Here is an 18,286-nt window from a genome sequence, read left to right as displayed (position 1 = left end):
TGAACGCTGTAGTGAAACCTGGACGAAAGCAAGTGATGAGAACCTTGAATCATTGTGTTTTCAAAAGGAAAATAGGGCTGTGGTGTGTATTTTGCAGGAAAAAAGACATGCACAAGGATTGTTTTCTGTTCCCAGCCCATGAACTGCAGAGACGTCATAGGCGTGTAACTGAGGGCAGTATTTCATCTAGGTACTGCAGACCACAAACTGGTTTCCCTTGAGAAACCAGGACTATTTTAGGCCCTCCTCAAGGTAGTGCAATGACAATTTCACAGAACAATAAACTTCATCACAAACTTTAACTGCAGTCAACATGGTACATCAGTCAACGTCACGTATAAGCCTTTGCATTTTACTTTATCAAATAACTGAGTCGCCACACACACCTCTCTTTGAAAGCCAGCCCACGAGACCCAACGGCTGTAGCTGACACTCAACACACAGATATGCAAGCTCTGAGCTCTACCTCAAAAGTTCTTACAAAATGTTGCTAATTCTACTCCAGCTTCTGTTTATTTAAGTTATATTCTGCCATCTTACATGTAACACAATGAATACACAGATCCACTTAAATCAGTGGGGCTACCTGTCTGCTGAGGTACTCCCAAATAACCATTGATTTCCTATCAGGAAAAATTAGAAGGAAGGTGAATAAAACCTGAAAACATGTACACGTCATATCATAGCAAATGCTGATCTAAAGGCTGTCTACCAGAGACCAACATTTTTATTATAATATAGAATCATAGAATCGTTAGGGTTGGAAGGGACCTTAAAGATCATCTAGTTCCAATCCCCCTGCCATGGGCAGGGAACCCCTCCACTATACCAGGTTGCCCAAAGCCTCATCCAACCTGGCCTTTAATGTTTTATATGTTTTATATGTTTTATAATGGCATGCTACTCAATACAACTGCACTGGGTGATTGATAACAAGCACAGTAAAATGTCACAGATTAATAAAGAGCGTAGTGGCTGATAATTTACCTCCATCTTGTGAGTTCATGATATTCAGAGCAAACAGCATGGCGTTGGAGAACGTGGTAGCCTCTTCTTTGCTTGCAAAATTCAAGCCATAGACCTGCCGTGCATCACGCCATTGATGAAAGGTAGGTGTTGCTTGATTGTACTTCAGTCCTTTCACAATTGAGTAATTAATCACTACCTGTGATTTGAAAGAGAGGGATGAAGATTAAAAATAGTTCTATTTTCAAGGGGAAAGAAACTCAACCCTTCAGTAAAGGTTAATTAGATTGGTAAAGGTGATTCATGCAGCAGCTCCTACATTGCTGTACGGTAAGGCAGTGTGTGTTTTGATGACAGAAGACCCATATCTCAGGGTGAGATTTACAACAGTTCAGTTCAGCCTAGGGGACTTGCAAGCTAGTTTTGCAAAATCTATTACTTGCTCGTGCTTTCTACTGCACCTCCGCAGGAGACAGCTGTGCAGATACTGCAGACAGATGTCAGGAGTCAGGGCCAGCAGCCGTTGCCATCTTTTGGGGGATGATCATGCACAATTGTCAGAAAAAGAGCCAGACAGAGCTCTTGGTGCTAACCGTGCCCGACAGCAGATAAATGTTTGACTCCTTGCACCAGCTTTGCTTTTCTCCTCCCATGTGCCTGATCACCACCAGCTTCATATGTTGAGAGAGTTTTTCTCTAGAATCAGATAGGGAATGACAAAACCAGACAACTAAATATTTCATCTCCCACTTCCTCCCTTGCTGTACGTGCTACAGTTTCCAGGTAAAGGGTGACTGCAGCAGAACCGTCTTTCTGTATGTTTTTATTTAATCTGCTAAATACAGTGCCCTGTTTATTCTTGGGCAGGGCACACGGGACAGCAGCTACAAGGTACACCTGGGATCCGACCTGAAACCTCCGATGCTAAAAGCATAAGGTGCAGTAGCTGAAGGTGGAGAGGCAGGAGTGTTCACTGCACCACTAGTAAGTCACAAGGACCCATGGCAGAGGCAGCACCCCAAGATACCCATTTGTGGCCTGGCAATGGCACTCTGTTGTGATGCAAATTTAAGAAACAAAATGCCAACAGAAAGGATCATAATTATTCTTATAAACAGGTACAGTGCAGCTGAACCCAGAGAAGGAGTAGGAAATGGAGGCTCCCTCTTCGTCAGCCCACAGAAGCTGGAGGCAGAAGGGAACCAGGGACAGAGAAACTTAAAAGCACATAAACTGAAGTTCATTATTCAAATATAGCAAATCTGGTTTTGAATATTCGAGATTCTCCCTACAAATTGAGTTATTTTGGATGGTGTTTTATCAAGAGATTGAACAATCTGACAATTTCTAGTCCTCCTTGAAAGTCGATCAATGGAAATCTCATGGCTCATCTGTAAATTAGGTGGACTGAACACTGGTATGCAGGAGAAGGATAAGGGTCCTTGATGCATGCTGCCCTGGAGCTCACTCCTAGGATGAGTGCAGCATTCTGGACTTAGTAAGACGGGAATAACAACAGAAGATGAGGGAACAGAGAGCCAGTAAGTAATAAATGCTGTACACAGTATTTATTGTTACAGGTGGATCCTCCACACCAGAAAACCTACCAATATATCTTTTTTGCAGTCTAATTGACCAGTACTTTGGAACATTTTCTGTTAGTACTACTATTGCATCTAAAAAATTCCAACATATTTAATTACATTGACAAAATTTTTGCTAAATGATTGACAATTCTTCTCCGTTATAAAACCAAGAGTTTTAAAACTAATTTCAAAGATGAATGACTTCCAACTGAGTTTTGACTTTTCAGTGGATTGCCAATTTAAACTAGCAGAAAAACATTAGATGACCACCTAATACATTAGGAACAAATTGTTTTTCACACATTCCTAGTTTTGAAGGATGACATTGTCTCATTGATATAGCTAGCTAACAGATGTCGGCTAACAATACTATATCAATACATTAAAAATTACAGAAACCAGCAAAGAAGCCACTACACCAGTAGATAATTACAGATAGACTTTATCTATAATGCATATTACTTACCTGAGCCAGCAGTAAGCAGTGACATAGCAAATAGTCTTTGAATACTTGGTCTAGCTTTAGGCATAAATTATCCTGATGGTTATTGTACATCAGGTATCTGATCCAAGTGTTGCTCTCAAACCAATATCATTATTAAGTTTCCATGTAGATGCAGTGGGCAGCAATCAGACCTACACTGCGTTTTTTGCCACATTTCATAGAGAGGTTCCTGACCTGTGTTCGAAAGGGAGACACAGTGCAATCTACATTTGGTACACAGGCTCCCAAGAGTTGGTCCCCTGAAAATGGGAACTGCATCACCAGCATGCTGCATGGGAAGTCACCCACACCATGTGGAGACCATGTTGGTCTAGTCACAGCAAAGCCATGAACTCACTCCTGTAACTGACAGTTTAGATAGCCCTTTTCTCTTAAAAAATAGTAACACCATCCCCATTCTACCACTGAGCATTGGGAGAGCCTGTATCGATGTTGCTCGCAGTCAGGGGGTCTCTGGAGCATCAAAGTAGACTCTGGATTACTAACCCAATAGTTCTAGCATGTACTAATTTCTAAATCTTCCAATCACTTCTGAGTACCTTAACCGAAGGAAGGTACAGCCAGCATCTTCAAGGAAATGTTTAGAAAGACTGCAGTTTCTTCCAGGCTTTGTAAAGTCAGTATTTCTCACCAAGTAGAAGTCCAAAGAGCACCAGAGGGTGTTATATATGAGGTTGCATAATGAAAGTGAGAAATTGTAAAAAACTATGCTAAAAGTCATTTAACAGAAGTTCAAAATTTGCTTTCCCAGAACATCAATTCAAGGAACTCACAGAATCTGCTTTATTCTGAGGGTTTGACCCCTTCAGTCAAATAAAGACAGAATTTGAATGTTGACCTTTATTAACCACTAGGATAAATGTAGTACCTTGTCTTCAAACTCAGAGAGTTCAAAACTGGGAAATAAAAGATAAAATAGTCTTGAGTTTCATTTTCTCTCCTTTGGCTAATGTTTCTAGAAAACAGAAAAAAGAGAAGGGGTTCTCCTGCTGTTGTTAAGAAGGAATGCACAAAGGTGTCCTGTACAGATGGTGCTGAGACTCTACAAGGCACATGATGACAAGTAAGTGCTTCAGAGCAGTAATTAAAATAAAGAATGGCCTCCTGTTTAGAGCATAGGGGCTTTTTTACAGGTGTTTCTGAGGGATCTTTACCCTGAAGCTTCGTATGTCATTAAGCTAGTATCTGCCATGCTGAGAAGACCAACGGTTCATCTTTGCATCTTCAGATGTAGCCTGTAACAGGGGAATTGGAGAAACTTACTGGAAATCTTGCAGAAGGAAGTAACGGATTTGTCCACAATGAACAATTCTCCCTGTAACACTTTACCTAGAGTTTGTCTTAAAAGCTGAAACAGGACATTTTACGTGCCTATTTTTTTCTTTCCAATCCCATTTAACATTTTCTATCCTGAAACAAAGTAGTCTTGTCACTGATATAAACGTCTGTGTTGCTTTGAATACTGTTAAATTCTGGATTTCAATGATGTCCTATGGCAAGGAGTTTGATAGGACTCACAGGAATGGGGCTAGAAGGGATCGAGAGGGCCTCAGGACCACATCTCAGGTGCAGCCACAACCAAGATCATGGGAAGAGCTCCCACACAAGTCTTATCGCCCATACTCTTGCTTATCAAACCATTTGCTTGTTCCTCCATAGTACGAAACGGGTCAGAAATTTGTTATCAGCTTGGGGTCTGCTGCGCTGCCAGCACTCAGACTCCTCTCATGGGGAGCAGTCGTACGAATGCTGAAACAGGGATGATACGGCATAGCAGCTAAAAACTGCTGCAGTTGAGTCCGGATTCTTCATTTCTGTAAGCAGGCCCGAACCTGACCAACTTCTAATAAGATACAGTGGTGATTAATTGGTTCTTTATTTTTCAAAAAATGTGTTTTAGTTTATATCGCATAGTCCCTGTTTCAGTTTTGGCTTAGGCTCAAATGTGAAATGTCCCACCCTCCCTAAGGCCCTGTTTTTACATTTGCTTCTTAGCCACATCAATACACCGAACCCTCAGGAGATATGATTCACTTTTGACTTGCACCCTCCTCCCCACCTTTTTGTTCAGCACATGCCTTTCGGTGATGAGATCATGCTGAGCTCAAATCACTTGATGCAAAATCATCATTTTAAACCCTCACTTGATGAGGACTCTGAACTGGGGAGCTCCTGCTTGTCAGCTAAGCCATAAAGATGGACCACTTGTATGTTTTTAGCTCTGTGAGCTTCTTGCATGGTGACTAAAGCCAACACACGTCACCTTTACGCCAGGCTAGGTTAAGACGACAGCCAGCAAGTCGCAACACGGGGGTAAACCCTTTGCTTGCAACTGCTGGGCTACGAGAAGATAAAGGTTACAAGGAGACATCAAAGCTCATGACATCAAGCAATTATAACGCTCATCTGGCCTTAGCTTCAAACCAGTTCTGGCCTCTGTGGCTACTTCAAAGCTTCAAAAGTCTGCTTCTGGTTTTCTGAAGATTACTGCTCGTGCCAGCACGAGTCTATGCAAATGTGCATGTCCGTGCAGAGCAGAGAGGGGAATTCATGCACTGCTGGTCTGCTGCATGCTTGCTGCACGCAGGCATGCGATGAGCGCGTCACCCGGACGCATAAGGAGAGCAAGAGGTCGGGTGACCACTTCCCGGTGGTGAGAATGATGCTCAAGCTCTGTCACTCTAAAAACTGTATGTCTTTGCGGTGAACTTTTTAGACACCGCCAGCTAGAGAAGAAGAGAAACACAGATAAGGTAAGCAGAATGAGAAGACAGTATCGCAGACTGTAATGCGTGCACAAAAAAAAGGGCCGGAAAACAGAAAGGCAGCTAGACAAAAACAACCAAAGGAGCCTACACAAGAAGATATGTTAAAAACACAAAAAGGATGAAAATTAAATAGAGAGATTATTGGAGGTGTAATATAAGACAACAAAAATTAAAAGGGAAACATTAAAGGCAGGCAAGGGTGAAGTGATGAAGATTATTCTAGTCTGCGCCTTGCCAAACAGTATGTAATCAAACTTAAAATTGTTCCTCCATGGTATTGTTGTGTTATGTATTTTAAACTATTTCCTCGGCTCTTGGAAATCTGTGCAGCTTCAGTAGCTATGCCAGATCACATATTAGCTGAAGATTGGTCCTTTCTGAAAAACATGGCTTTCCTGGCAAAGCAACACTTTCAGTGTGATTTAGCGCAACCTGAGAGCAAGCATGAAATGGCTTGTACAGAAAATGATTTTAACTGAAATCCATTTTTGTTCTCGTTAAATGCAAATACTTAGCGAACCTAGCAAGCTTATGACTCCGTGTGAGACTCATATAAAATATATTAAATTCTGAATCTTCAGATTTTCAGAACATTCCTTTTAATACTAGTACGCTACACTGTCTTGAATTTACTCTATTCATAACACTGGATTTTTGTAATCATATTTAAGGTGAAAACTTTCTTTTAGACAGCTTTAAGTGACTAAGGTAACCTGTACTTTTTTATTTGTTTGAGGGAGGATTTTTAGCCTTTAAACTTTAGAAAAATATATTCTTCTATCATCTGTTTCCTTCTGAATTGAGATGATTTTTAGATGGCATGCAGCCTCTTCATAAATAGGAACATTTGCAGGCAATCAGAATGTTACAGTTAATGAAAAACATGCTTAAAGTACAAATCAAGATTTGACTTTTTAATATATCCTACTCTTTAAATGGTATACTCCGACTAAGACAGACCTCTGGTATGTGGCCCCCCTTACATATACATGTAGACTTTATGACTTTTGCTTGTTTTACACCAGCTGTTCAGAGGCATCTTAGATTGCAGTCACATGAAAATCATTTACATTCACCTGCTGGCTTTGTAAAACAAACAGCTAGCATGGCCTATTACAAAGCAGTACCGGCTTTCAACAACTGACTGAGAAGCCACTGTATTTCATTTATTTCAGAAAATATTTTCTATTTTTGAAATGGAACTACATTAATATATTGCCTTTGCTCTACTGAGAAGGCTAAAAGCAGTGGCAAAAGTTACGGCAGATGTTTCAAAAGTGCACTGCAAGGAGCTGAGAACCGCTGTGCTGAAGTCCCCACCTATTTCTATTGTGCTTTTCCTTTTGCAAAATGATGACCACGTACACGGACAGTGCAGCAACGTCATTAACACTTCCTGTGAGCGACCTGGTTAGCTCTTCCAGTTGGCCCAAGCAGCATTACAGCTGGCAGCTGAAGGACATCATCTGTGTTTCCATAAGCAGATCCATCAATTTAACACTTGTGGCAGCTGAGAGGTGGTGGTGGTGCCCCAGCTCTCGCTCTCCTGCTTGGCTTGTCCTGCCCCTGCCCCTGCCCACCTCATGCTGGCAGCAGTGCTCATCACACCTTCCCAGGAGGCAACACCACTCTCTGAACCAACAGAAAATCAATCAATCAATCACCCACTTTCTTCTGATTTTTTTGCCAGGTTGAGGGCTGGAGGTGAGGGAGGCAGGCGGGCAGCCTGGCCAGGCTGGGCTGCCACCAATGCACCGGCCTCACACCGACACACAGAGGGAGTCCCCGACGCTGAAACGTCTGCACCAGAATGCACATGGCATGACAATATAGCACCACTACTCCCTCCCAAGTGTGTTTTTGTAATTTAGGCTCTGAACGTGACATTTGGTTACGGATGGAGCACACTGCCCAGCACATCCGTGAGCCAGGCTGCTGGGAGACAGTGGCCGAGGAGGGTCTGATCCCAGTTCTGATTATCTAAATCTCATGTAACTCCTTTAATACCCAAGGAGGTCCTGTGGACTTAGGCTGCCGTAAATCAGATCACAGTGTGCCCCTAGGAATTTAAAACGCCTTATGAGGAACTAATTACTTGTCACAGCAATGTAACAATCACGCTTTGAGAAGGCAGTGCAGAATTATTGATTTCTTTTTCTTTTTTATATATAGTATTAAAAACGAGCAAACAGGAAGTTAGAGGGAGTTGAGAGCAATACCTGCAGAAAGAAATAAGATTCATTTCACAAGCAAAAATGGAGGGGAGGGGAAAAACATTAAAATCACTCTGGAATTTACCAAAAGCTCTGCTTCCAAATAAGCAGGAATAAATTACGACATATTCTGTGCACGAAAAGTTATACAAAATCTGAATGACTGGAGTAAACAGACTTGTAGGCACCTTGCAGGGAGCAGGAAATGTTGCTAGACCACACTAAGCAATCAAACAAGATCAAAGGTTAATTTGCAGGAAACTCGATACAGTTACTCACTTGTTGATCTTGCAGTTTAACTCCAACTACCCTGAAGGTGTTCGTGGCCGTGTTGTGGTATATGTTGATTCTGCTGAATCCCTGCTGTCCAGGTTTGATTGGCACCCATTTCTTACTGGTATCGTCATAGACCATAACTGAAGCCCGGGCTTGGCAAATACTCTGTTCACTGGAGAGCAAAAAGAACAAAATCAGGAAAAAAAAACCAACAGTGAAGTTGCTGCATACTAGTGAAAACACCTAAAGGAAAAGAAACGAACAAATTATCAGAACTACTTACAACATACGTTTTATAAGAGATCTGCTAATCCTTTGAATGCAACCTGCCTGTTAAATTAAAGCTGGCATGTACGTGTTCATAGACTTAAAAAAACTCCAGTATGCTGCTGTTTTGAACTGATAATCTATTTCATATAAAAATATTAGGCTCTGAGGAATAACTTGTATCACACAAATGTTAGGAAAACTGTCCAACGGTATGAATGCTCCATTTATTTTATGTACTTATTGGCAAGTGAAGCCTTTCACATTTGCATGAAAACTTACCAATATTTTACAGCTTACTGACAAAAGAAACGTGACATCCACAGCTGAGCTACACATTTAAAACTGCAAGCAAGCAGACCTTGAACCAAAAGCCACGTTAGGTAAACTGAAGAAATCAATTACATTAATCCAGCTGACGCCTAATACCCAGACCCGCTGACGCACTTACAAGTGCTAGAATACAGGGTGCAACACACAGAGGAACTCTGTTTGCCTTCATCCCAGTAGCAAAGAAGTGGGAAATGGGAACCCACGAATGTCGGCATTCCAGTGTTAAGTACATAGACATTATTTTGTATATCATTAATAACTATTTTTCTTCTGCAGATTCACAGAAATTCATCAGTTCTTTACTTCTTGCTTGTGCATGCGTGACTAATCCACACACACTAGATTTCGTGCTAAAGCACATCCTTCATGTGTAAGAAACGCCACTGGCAAATACTGTTGTGGGTACATGTCAATATGGATCAGGATTTCAGTTCCCACTCTCCTGACTTCCCAGCCACTTTTCCTATACCAGAGGAAAAAAGAGTTCCTGATATGACGAAAAAAATGAATCCTCCAAATTTTGTAGGATTCGAGATCTTCAAATGAAACAGAGATTTTCAACATGCAAATAGTGCATCTTAGGCCTAAATAAAACTGTTCAGATTTATGTCCTGCAAAAATCTTAAGTTCACGACTGTCCTATTAACTTTAGACCAATATATATTTATATATATCTCCATCCTTAGCCCAAGCCGTATTAAACAATTTTCAGCAATGCAATATCAAGTGGTAATCCGCTTTGCACACAAATCCTTTTTTTCCCTCCTCTTGCATCTACTTTGTTTTGGTTTTGCCTCAGTGATGCCTCACTTACACACAAATAAATAAAGGAGAAGCTCCTGGGTGCTGCTAAACCATATCGCTGCACTGCCACCATGCCCAGTGACACCACTTGTAAATTATACCAGCTGCGGCAAACCCAAACACACCTGACCCCATCACTGTCATCGTTTTAATGAAAGGGAGCACATTACTGTAAGTATTAAGAGGATATGGGTAGATTACAGCAGCAATTTTCAATCTTTTCTGATTTGTGGGTCTCAAAAAGATTTCCAAGGCAGATGCATCCCTCATTGTACGCTAAAGCCTACTGACACTGGTTTGTTTAAGCAGGCACTTTGCATGGCCTCCAGGTAGCCCACAGACCTCCTCCAGGCTGTGGGTAAGAGCCTGAAAACTCTTCACAGCATTTACAGGGGGAGCAACAACACTGGCAGACATCTCCATAAACAACAAGGTAAGAAAATTCAGAAGAAATTGTATTTTTATTACATAGCATGGAAACAGCTAGATTCTGTTACTGGAGCAATCTATTCAGATCAGAAAGACTAAACATTATTTTACTCATATGCTTCAGAATTTATAAAATCAAGCTCATCCACCAGTTGCTGTTGCTTTGTTATGCGAGATACCTGGAGAACAGCTGCGCCTTCGCTGATGTACTTATCCAGCAAATACCTCTCCATCCCTTTTTTTAAGGTAAGCTAATGTCTCGTGGCAGCTTCTCCATATCTGACATTAGCAGCTGAGGGATTTGAGCTCGCTCCAGTCTGCCTAATCCTCCAACTGGTGGAAGAGCCGCAGGCTGGCAGCAGCGGCAGAGTTCAGAGTGTCCTCCAGCCCTGCCTGGGGACACTCACTCCACCTCAGGTTCACAGGTGGGGAGGATGGGAGAGAAATGCACTGGAAAAAAGGCAAGTACACTGGATTAGCTTTGCCATGTGGAAGTGGCATGACTAAAGATAATCTCTGGTGCAGTCCTGTGGCTGGATGGTACACATCTGCCTGTGCTACCAGGCATCTTGTGCGACCTCCAGGTCCGGAGGTGGGCAGAGCATCAGGTGCCCAGTGTCACAGCCACCCCCGGCCCAGAGAGCCAGCGGGCTCCCAGAAAACATGTTCCCTGGGAGAGTCACACTCAGCCAGAGTGACACCTGGTCCTTCTCCTCAGGCCTTGCTGGTCGCTACAAGCCTTGCTGTACTAACATAAGCAAGAGCATGTCACTGGTTTCATCAGAGCAAGCCTGGGACCCAATGTTGTCTTCATTTCAGATGAATTTTGGAACTCATAATTGCCATGGGCTCCTTAATTAGCCAAAATTAATTAAATTGTCCTTACTTACAACAAAGAGAACGCAGCTAACCATACAGACATGAGGGCCTTACCGCGGCGTTATTCGTAATGTCGTATCCAGATTCCAGTGGATACAGCAACTTTGCCTTCAGACTTTGCTGCTATTGAAAACTGCAGCAAAGAACCTCTACAACCTTGTGATTGAAATACAGATACAGACCCCAGGAGCAATATTTGATGCATGACAACCAATTGTTACTGTAACGTAAAGCAACACATCAAGCTCAATCCCTGCCCTCCCTGCAGTCAATGGAAGTTTTTCATCATCCATTTAAATGGAAACAGGATTAAGCCTGTTATCTGGCCTCCAGTGAAATAACAGAAAGGAACATAAAACAAGTACAGCGCGAGGGGAATCCTTTCCTACAAAGCGCTTCATCAATCTTTCAAAACCTAAAATGCCCCCAGGGACCCATTGCTAGCTTGCTGTCTCACCCTAAATGGAGGTGTAACTCTTTATGCCTGAAGACTCTCCGCTTGTCCTACCCACAAAAAGCACAACTCTCCCACTGCCACTTAAGTGGCTTCCCTGAAAACAGCCCAGAAAACGTTCCTCTTACAAAGGTCAGTGAGACCCTCTCTATTACCCTCTGTGAAGTCCACTATTTCAAACATAAATCAAGAAACATTGGCTTCACGAAGCTCTAGCAGAATCTTCCGTTGTTTTAGGGACCATGCACCATTGATACTTATGTCAACTATACGTAACAGGTAATAAATATGGGGATTAGCCACACTATTGTGCATAGCCACGTTCCTTCTCCATAAGAACAGTCTGGCACATAGCAGCATTGATACACAAAATCATGACTGTAGCTTCTAGGACTTGCCTTATTTTCCCAAGAATACACAAAAGTTACTGAAAAATGGTTACGTGTTGGAGAAGATTCGCCCAGTTTCACATATCATGCCAAACATCACTAATCCTCCCAATTACTTTTTTATGTTATCTTAACATGCAAGCAGTCAGACTCATCCACCTAGGTTTCCACCACAAGCGATTATGTGTGAAAAAGACAAAAGCGGCATCACGAAGGGGTCTTAATTACAACATTGTTCAGATTTGTGCACAACATCTACTCCCATGCCTTACACTTTCCTCTAGGACAGATTTAAGACATCTTATTTGTATGTGGAGGAGAATGTGTTCTTCCTAGGGACCTCTTTACATCCAAATCCTAATATCCATACCTACCTATCCCAAAAACATTTTCTCCTCAGTGCTTTACATCTGTGGGATGGCAAACTACTACACAAGGACCACTTCTTTGGCTGAAGTTAAAGCAAATCTGCTTAACTTCATAACTGATAGAAGCAGACTGCACTGGGAGATCTTCGTTCACAGTTCATAGAATCATAGAATGGTTAGGGCTGGAAGGGACCCTCAAAGGTCATCTAGTCCAACCCCCCTGCAAGGAACAGGGACATCTCCAACTAGATCAGGTTGCTCAGGGCCTCATCCAACCTGGCCTTGAACGTCTCCAGGGATGGAGCATCCACCACCTCTCTGAGGTGGTACTTAAGTTGGTACTTAAAATCACCAAGTAATTTTAAGTTGGTACTTAAAATCCAATTTTAAGTTGGTACTTAAAATCCAGCATTCATTGTTGAGATTTATAAAATAGTTTCAATATTAAAAAATTATAAACTAAAAAATATGTATTTTGCAGATGATACTGTTTATTTTGAGTAAGCCATTTTGAGCCACTGTCTTCCATCTCTTCTGTTCAGGATTCATCTTCACAAATTAGCACATTGGCTAATTTGGAGTTAACCTTTCTTGAAAGGGTCAACTTTGACCGTTCTTGCCCAGCCCCAGGAAGCAGGCAGCCAAGCCCAGTGCCTGGGCTACCTGGCATGCTGGGGCTGGCCAAACAGATTTGCTGTATCCTCCTTGCTTTGCTAGCTACGGTGTCAGCAGCACTTCCAGCCCCAAATGAGGCATGTCAAGCTTAAAGGTACCATTTAAGGTACGGAGACTATTGAATTTGGGGAAGGCAGATAGGTGTAGCAATGAGGCTGGACTTCGAGACAGTGCTGCAGTGAAGGCAGCTTTGTCCAGAAAAGTCTCTCCTCTTCCATCTCTGCAGAACTTGAAAAATGCCAACCTTTCTTCCTGGTTTTTAGTAAATTTATGATTACCAAGGTCTCATAGCCAAAAAAGAGTCTCAAAATAGTATGGAAAAGATAACACAGGGAGTCTTACGGAAAATATCTGTATTTTTTTGTGAATTACTACATGAGACTTAATGGCTGCTTGACACTACCTGGCTGACTGCAAGTAATTAAACAGGAGGAGGAAACATAGGGGGAAATGAAATGACAGAAATTACTGTGGAGGTTGGGAGAGGGAGAACCATGGACTGGGGAAAAGTCCTCCCGCTTCACTCTGCCTAACCCAGTGGGTTATCCAAATAATCCAGCAAAAAGCTTAGGATGGAACCACAAAAGACCTGGAACAGAGAATAAACAAGAAAAAGGGAGTAAACTATAATGTTTGGAGGCAAGTCTTTGGTAGAGAGGCTCTGAAGGGTCTCCAAGGCTTTTCTCTCCTGTCCCAGACTGAGAAAAAGATGAGAGGTCAAGTTGCACTGTGCCTTCATTGACCTGTTTTCTCTACTTTTAGAAGGTATTTTCTTATGAGTAAAACTTTTGCAGCATGTGGTTTTGAGTCACTGAGCCCACCTCTGACCAGCAGCCCCGGACACGGCCTGACATGGCACAAGGTTATCGCACCCTTACCCCGGATCTCCCCATCCAGCACCAGCCCACCCAGAGGTCACCCCTCCAGGGGCAACAGGAGAGGATTAAAATACCTCTTCGAAGAGCCAGTGCAATGTAACACGGCTCTGGAAGGGTCATTGAATCATGATCACAAAAGATGTAATAAAAGACAAGTAACCAATTTCAGGTTTAAAGACTCAATTCTGTGGCCTCTCCTCCAGCATGCCGGCTGGATCAGGAGACTTCCACTATCCTTCATATTTACAGACACAACTGCTTCCTTGGGGCAGAAATTCACTTAGCATAAACCGTGAAAGTTCCCTGACCGAAATCAAGCTATCATGCTTTGAATCTATTACAGATCTACCTTGATTCAAGCTGCTCATGATTCTCTCACCTTCAAATGAGTTGTCTTCTGGTATTCTTAGGAAATGCAAACGGCTACTTTCACAAAAATTCACCTTATTCTTAATTTCTGCTTCCCATCCAGTTCCCCCTCACACACTACAAATGATTAATAATTAAAAACTATTTTGGACTGACCTAACCATCCTTATTGGTGTCAGAAACTCTTAATACTACTTTGCCCAAGGCTTGTTCTACCTGGAAACAAACCCTCAGCACACAGAATGTGCAAGGTAATTCACAAGTCATTTAACACATCTTGCCACTGAGTCTGCCTACAGAAAGTCACAGTTGTGTGGTTAAACCTAACATGTAAGAAATAGATGCTGATGCTGATTTACGAAGCCGACGGAATTCTCTCAGTGTCAGCTTAAACAGCTAACATATATACAAAATGCTGTATACGGAGACATGTGGTCTGTGTGGTACGTATCTGTGTTAACCTCAAAATTAGTAAGCTGCAAGTCATGTTCTTGCAGCGTTTAAAGCGTTCTGCAAACTCTAATGGACTAACTTGCTAAACATTTTAATTGTTTTCACTACAACCAATACAACAATGACTGGGATGCAGGGAAAGTGTTTCAATAGTAATCTTTACATAAACTGGTGGACATTTGTCTCAGACAACTGGATTTACAGAACAGAAAACCTGAACACAAGTCAGTCAGGTCATCTGGACTCCTATAGATCATATCTGAGATCTGAGCTCATTGTAGATAAAACTTGTGGTAGTGCAGTGGCTCTCCAGCCTTCCCAGCAGAGATTCACCACCAGCTTTGCTCATGACCCCATTTCTTGTTGGGAGCCCCATTTCTCCAACACTACGTCAGCCATGCTTGTGACTCTTTCTGGAACCTCCTTTTTCAAAATCTGCTTCCCTCTGCAACCAAACTCCCAGGACAGTCAGTGTCACCATCGTTCAGCTTACCTCTGTCCTGAAGAATTGAAGAACTTATTTCCTCAGCAATGCAGGAAAACCTCATAGTGAAAGAACAGCTTTCAGCCACTCAATCATACTAAAGGACAATGGAAACTCACAGGGATTTCACATCCAGACAGGAGCTTTTTTAATCCTCAGTGACATGCACATGCCTGAATGTTTTCTAGCAAACATTTAGGAAAACAGCAGACACAGTTCCGTATATAACACGGAGGTGCCCCAATGACTACCTGCATTTGCTTTTCTGAGTCTCATTTCCTTGGACTCCTTGAAAAAACAACCCACGGACCCAGTGGTCAGAAGTCCTCAATTTGCACTCACTCCTGGTTGCCTGTCTGTGCAGAGAGACCTCCATGACAGTGCTGCCCTTGCTCCAGCCAGCGTGAAGTGAAACCCAGTTCCCAGGGGAACTGCTATTTTTTGGTCTCCTGCTCAGCTTGCATGTACACATGGAAGATCTGCCTTTGGTGCAGAGCTTTGGCTGCATCGCCAGCAGGAGATGAGCATTTTGCACTGAGCATTTGCTGCAGGTGCCTGGCCATCATCTTTCTCCACTGTTAAACTCCAGCACCTAAACAGTATAATATTAAATAATTACAAGAAAATAGTAGAAATACAAAGCCTCCTTCATAAGCAGCTCTCAAAAAGGCTGATGCTGTTAAATAAAGTCATGACACACCTGCAAGATAAATAGATATTATATGGAGCTGGAAATGGAAAGACTGGTACCTACAGCATTAACAAGAGTGAGGTGAACACCAGTACCCTGCACAATGAACAGTATTTAAGAGCTACTCTTCTTTCTGCTACCAATGAAACATTCATTTTGAATTCTCTCATACTACATTGGCATACCCAGCGGAAATTGCCCCATCCAGTACCTGTTGCAGACATCCCTTGCAGATACTTCAGCTGGCAACCAAAAAAGAGACAGCTTGTGAGGCACCCAGATCTCACACTGAGTCAGGACTTCAGGAGATGAGTTGCTAAATTCAGGAAAACGCATGCAATCCTGGCACGACCAGTGAAAGTTGCATAAACCCTCAGTGCTCTTGAGCATGGGAGAAGTGAGTAGAAATGCAAAAAATGAATAAAGTATGCAAAACGATAATGCAGCGGAAGAGATGTTCCACCTGGGCCTGACTGTCAGTCCAGAGCAGCTCAGTCCTCAGCACTGCCAGCGAAAGTCCACGGAAAGCCCTGACCTCCCGGTGTCCGCTGCGGCACTTAAATAGCACATCTGCTAATCAGTGGAGATTTCGGGCCAGCAGAGTGGCCCCCTTGTAAGCCGGCACATCTGCTTAGTTTGTGTTGCTGAGATTTTGAAACTACGGGGTGGAGTTAATTTTAACCCTTTGCTTTTCTGGTAGGTTTTGCAAAGTGAAGCATAAGAATCTAACTGATTCTAAGGGGAACTCCAGTCATCAGTATCTCATCTTAAAAAAATGCTTTAAGAGAACTGCTTTGCAAAAGGCACTTCTAGCGGAAGTGTAGTGATTCAGAGAAGTGCCATCACTGTCAGACTCCCAGAGCTATGCTGCACTCCAGGAAACTTTCCCTTCAGCGTCCACCTGCTCCAACAAGGCTGGGTCACTGCTGTCTCCTAATGGAGAAACTCCATTGCTCTGTTAATACTTTAATTCACGCAACATTTCTTTCCGCAGTGAAGTGTGGTTCACTTTCAGATTTTGCATACCACTCTGAAGGTATACTTTGGGAGTTCTTAAAAATAAATGTCGAGTAAATGTTTGGAAGTTCCTAAAACTATATCAGGTAAATGGCCTGGGGAAATACTATTAACTCAATTAGTCAAAAACAGTAAAAAAGCAACTTGACTAGATCAGGTTGCTATTAATATAAACTATTTCCCTTCACCCTTAAATTGCAGAAATAAAAACAAGAAGTAACTCATCTCGTAAATACGCATTATGCAAAAAACCAAAACTGAACTGTCAACTGAAAATATATGACCGAGGGCTCTTACTCATGGGCCAGCCATATCCATCTTTCAGGAGAACCATGCTTTAAACAAAGGCTTTGAAAGATCGTAGTCATAACTAATAATCAGGAGAGGCAGACTCTTAAGTGAATACAGGAAATCAACATAAAGGTCTTAGGTCTTTCATTAAAGCTGGTGTTGCTTTGCCTTGGTTTCCCTTCAGTCCCAGAAGAAACGCAAATAAACCTGTGACAAGTCCCGTGGAGCTGATGGAGGCAGACCAGGAATGAAGGAGGTTCGCTCCATCAGGTCAGCCTCTCCCTCGCTGCCAGGGGATGCATATTCATGTAGCATTGCCATAAAAGCTTAATTACCATTTTATACAATTATAAATTATTCTATGAGGCTATAACCAAAACGCAGACTTTCTGTGTTTATGACAATACACACTCTCCTTCCCACCCTCGTCGACAAATTCCCTGCCGTCCTGCACAGTCCGCAGATACTTACGTGCCTGCCATTGAGGAAGACCCGCCCAGGTACTCCCGCAGGAGCGTACGCTCAAGTCCGGCACGTGTGCTTAAACTCAAACAGGCTATTTCACCTGCTTGCTGAGCAGAAGACAAATTTTTCAGGGAGACAAGACAGGAGTCTCTATGAAGGCTTGTAACTAAACAGGAAAGGGAAGCGCTGTTGAGAGAGAAGGGCAGGAAGTAACACTTGTACGCAAGGGTGGGGAAGGGACTTTAAAGAAGAAATGTATTCTTTCCTTCAGCTGATTTACCGAACGAAAGTCCAAACAATATAGATTAAGATTAGATGAGTTGCCTTTGCCTCATTGGTGGCATGGATATTAAAAACATTTTGCTTATTTTCTCAAGGTACGGGTTCGCTGTCCAAGAAAAAGCAGAAGTAAAAGCAAACGAAACTCAGACTCAGAAAAAATTGCTCTGATTTATGGCACGGGCATTTGCACAGTACAGAACCAAATCCAGGGGCCCCATAAGTACTGAGGGCCTCTGCCCTGCCTTGCCACCAGCCTGGCATTGCCTGTGGCCTGGCTGGGGCCAGCTCCAGCCCAAAACTTGAACGGGCACAGCACAGTGCTCAGACTACTGCACGCTGACTCTCAGCTACCATGGCATTACAGTTTTTGGATGGGAGTTGCTTTACACCTGGCTAACTCAGGGTCCAGCCAGAGCAAAAGCTTTTTTTTTTTAGTTGCTCTCC

General features: G+C 42.6%; 1 protein-coding gene across 1 annotated transcript in view; it reads right to left on the bottom strand.

The window, feature by feature from the left end:
- EVL (Enah/Vasp-like) overlaps positions 1 to 17,706 on the bottom strand; it is a 90,389-nt gene extending 72,683 nt beyond the window's left edge. The window contains exons 1-3 of the mRNA XM_086613495.1: positions 17,567 to 17,706; positions 8,318 to 8,486; positions 988 to 1,165 (exon numbers count right to left, since the gene is read on the bottom strand). Coding sequence (XP_086469621.1) covers positions 988 to 1,165; positions 8,318 to 8,486; positions 17,567 to 17,577 — 358 coding nt within the window. The 5' untranslated portion in view covers positions 17,578 to 17,706. The remainder of the gene's footprint in view (positions 1 to 987; positions 1,166 to 8,317; positions 8,487 to 17,566) is intronic.
- Positions 17,707 to 18,286: the final 580 nt, after the last annotated feature.

Source organism: Tauraco erythrolophus, chromosome 6, assembly GCF_009769465.1.
Source record: "Tauraco erythrolophus isolate bTauEry1 chromosome 6, bTauEry1.pri, whole genome shotgun sequence".
In the NCBI taxonomy this organism is placed as follows: domain Eukaryota; kingdom Metazoa; phylum Chordata; class Aves; order Musophagiformes; family Musophagidae; genus Tauraco; species Tauraco erythrolophus.
The sequence above is the reverse complement of the archived record's forward strand: the minus strand, read 5'-3'. Positions and strand labels throughout refer to the sequence as shown.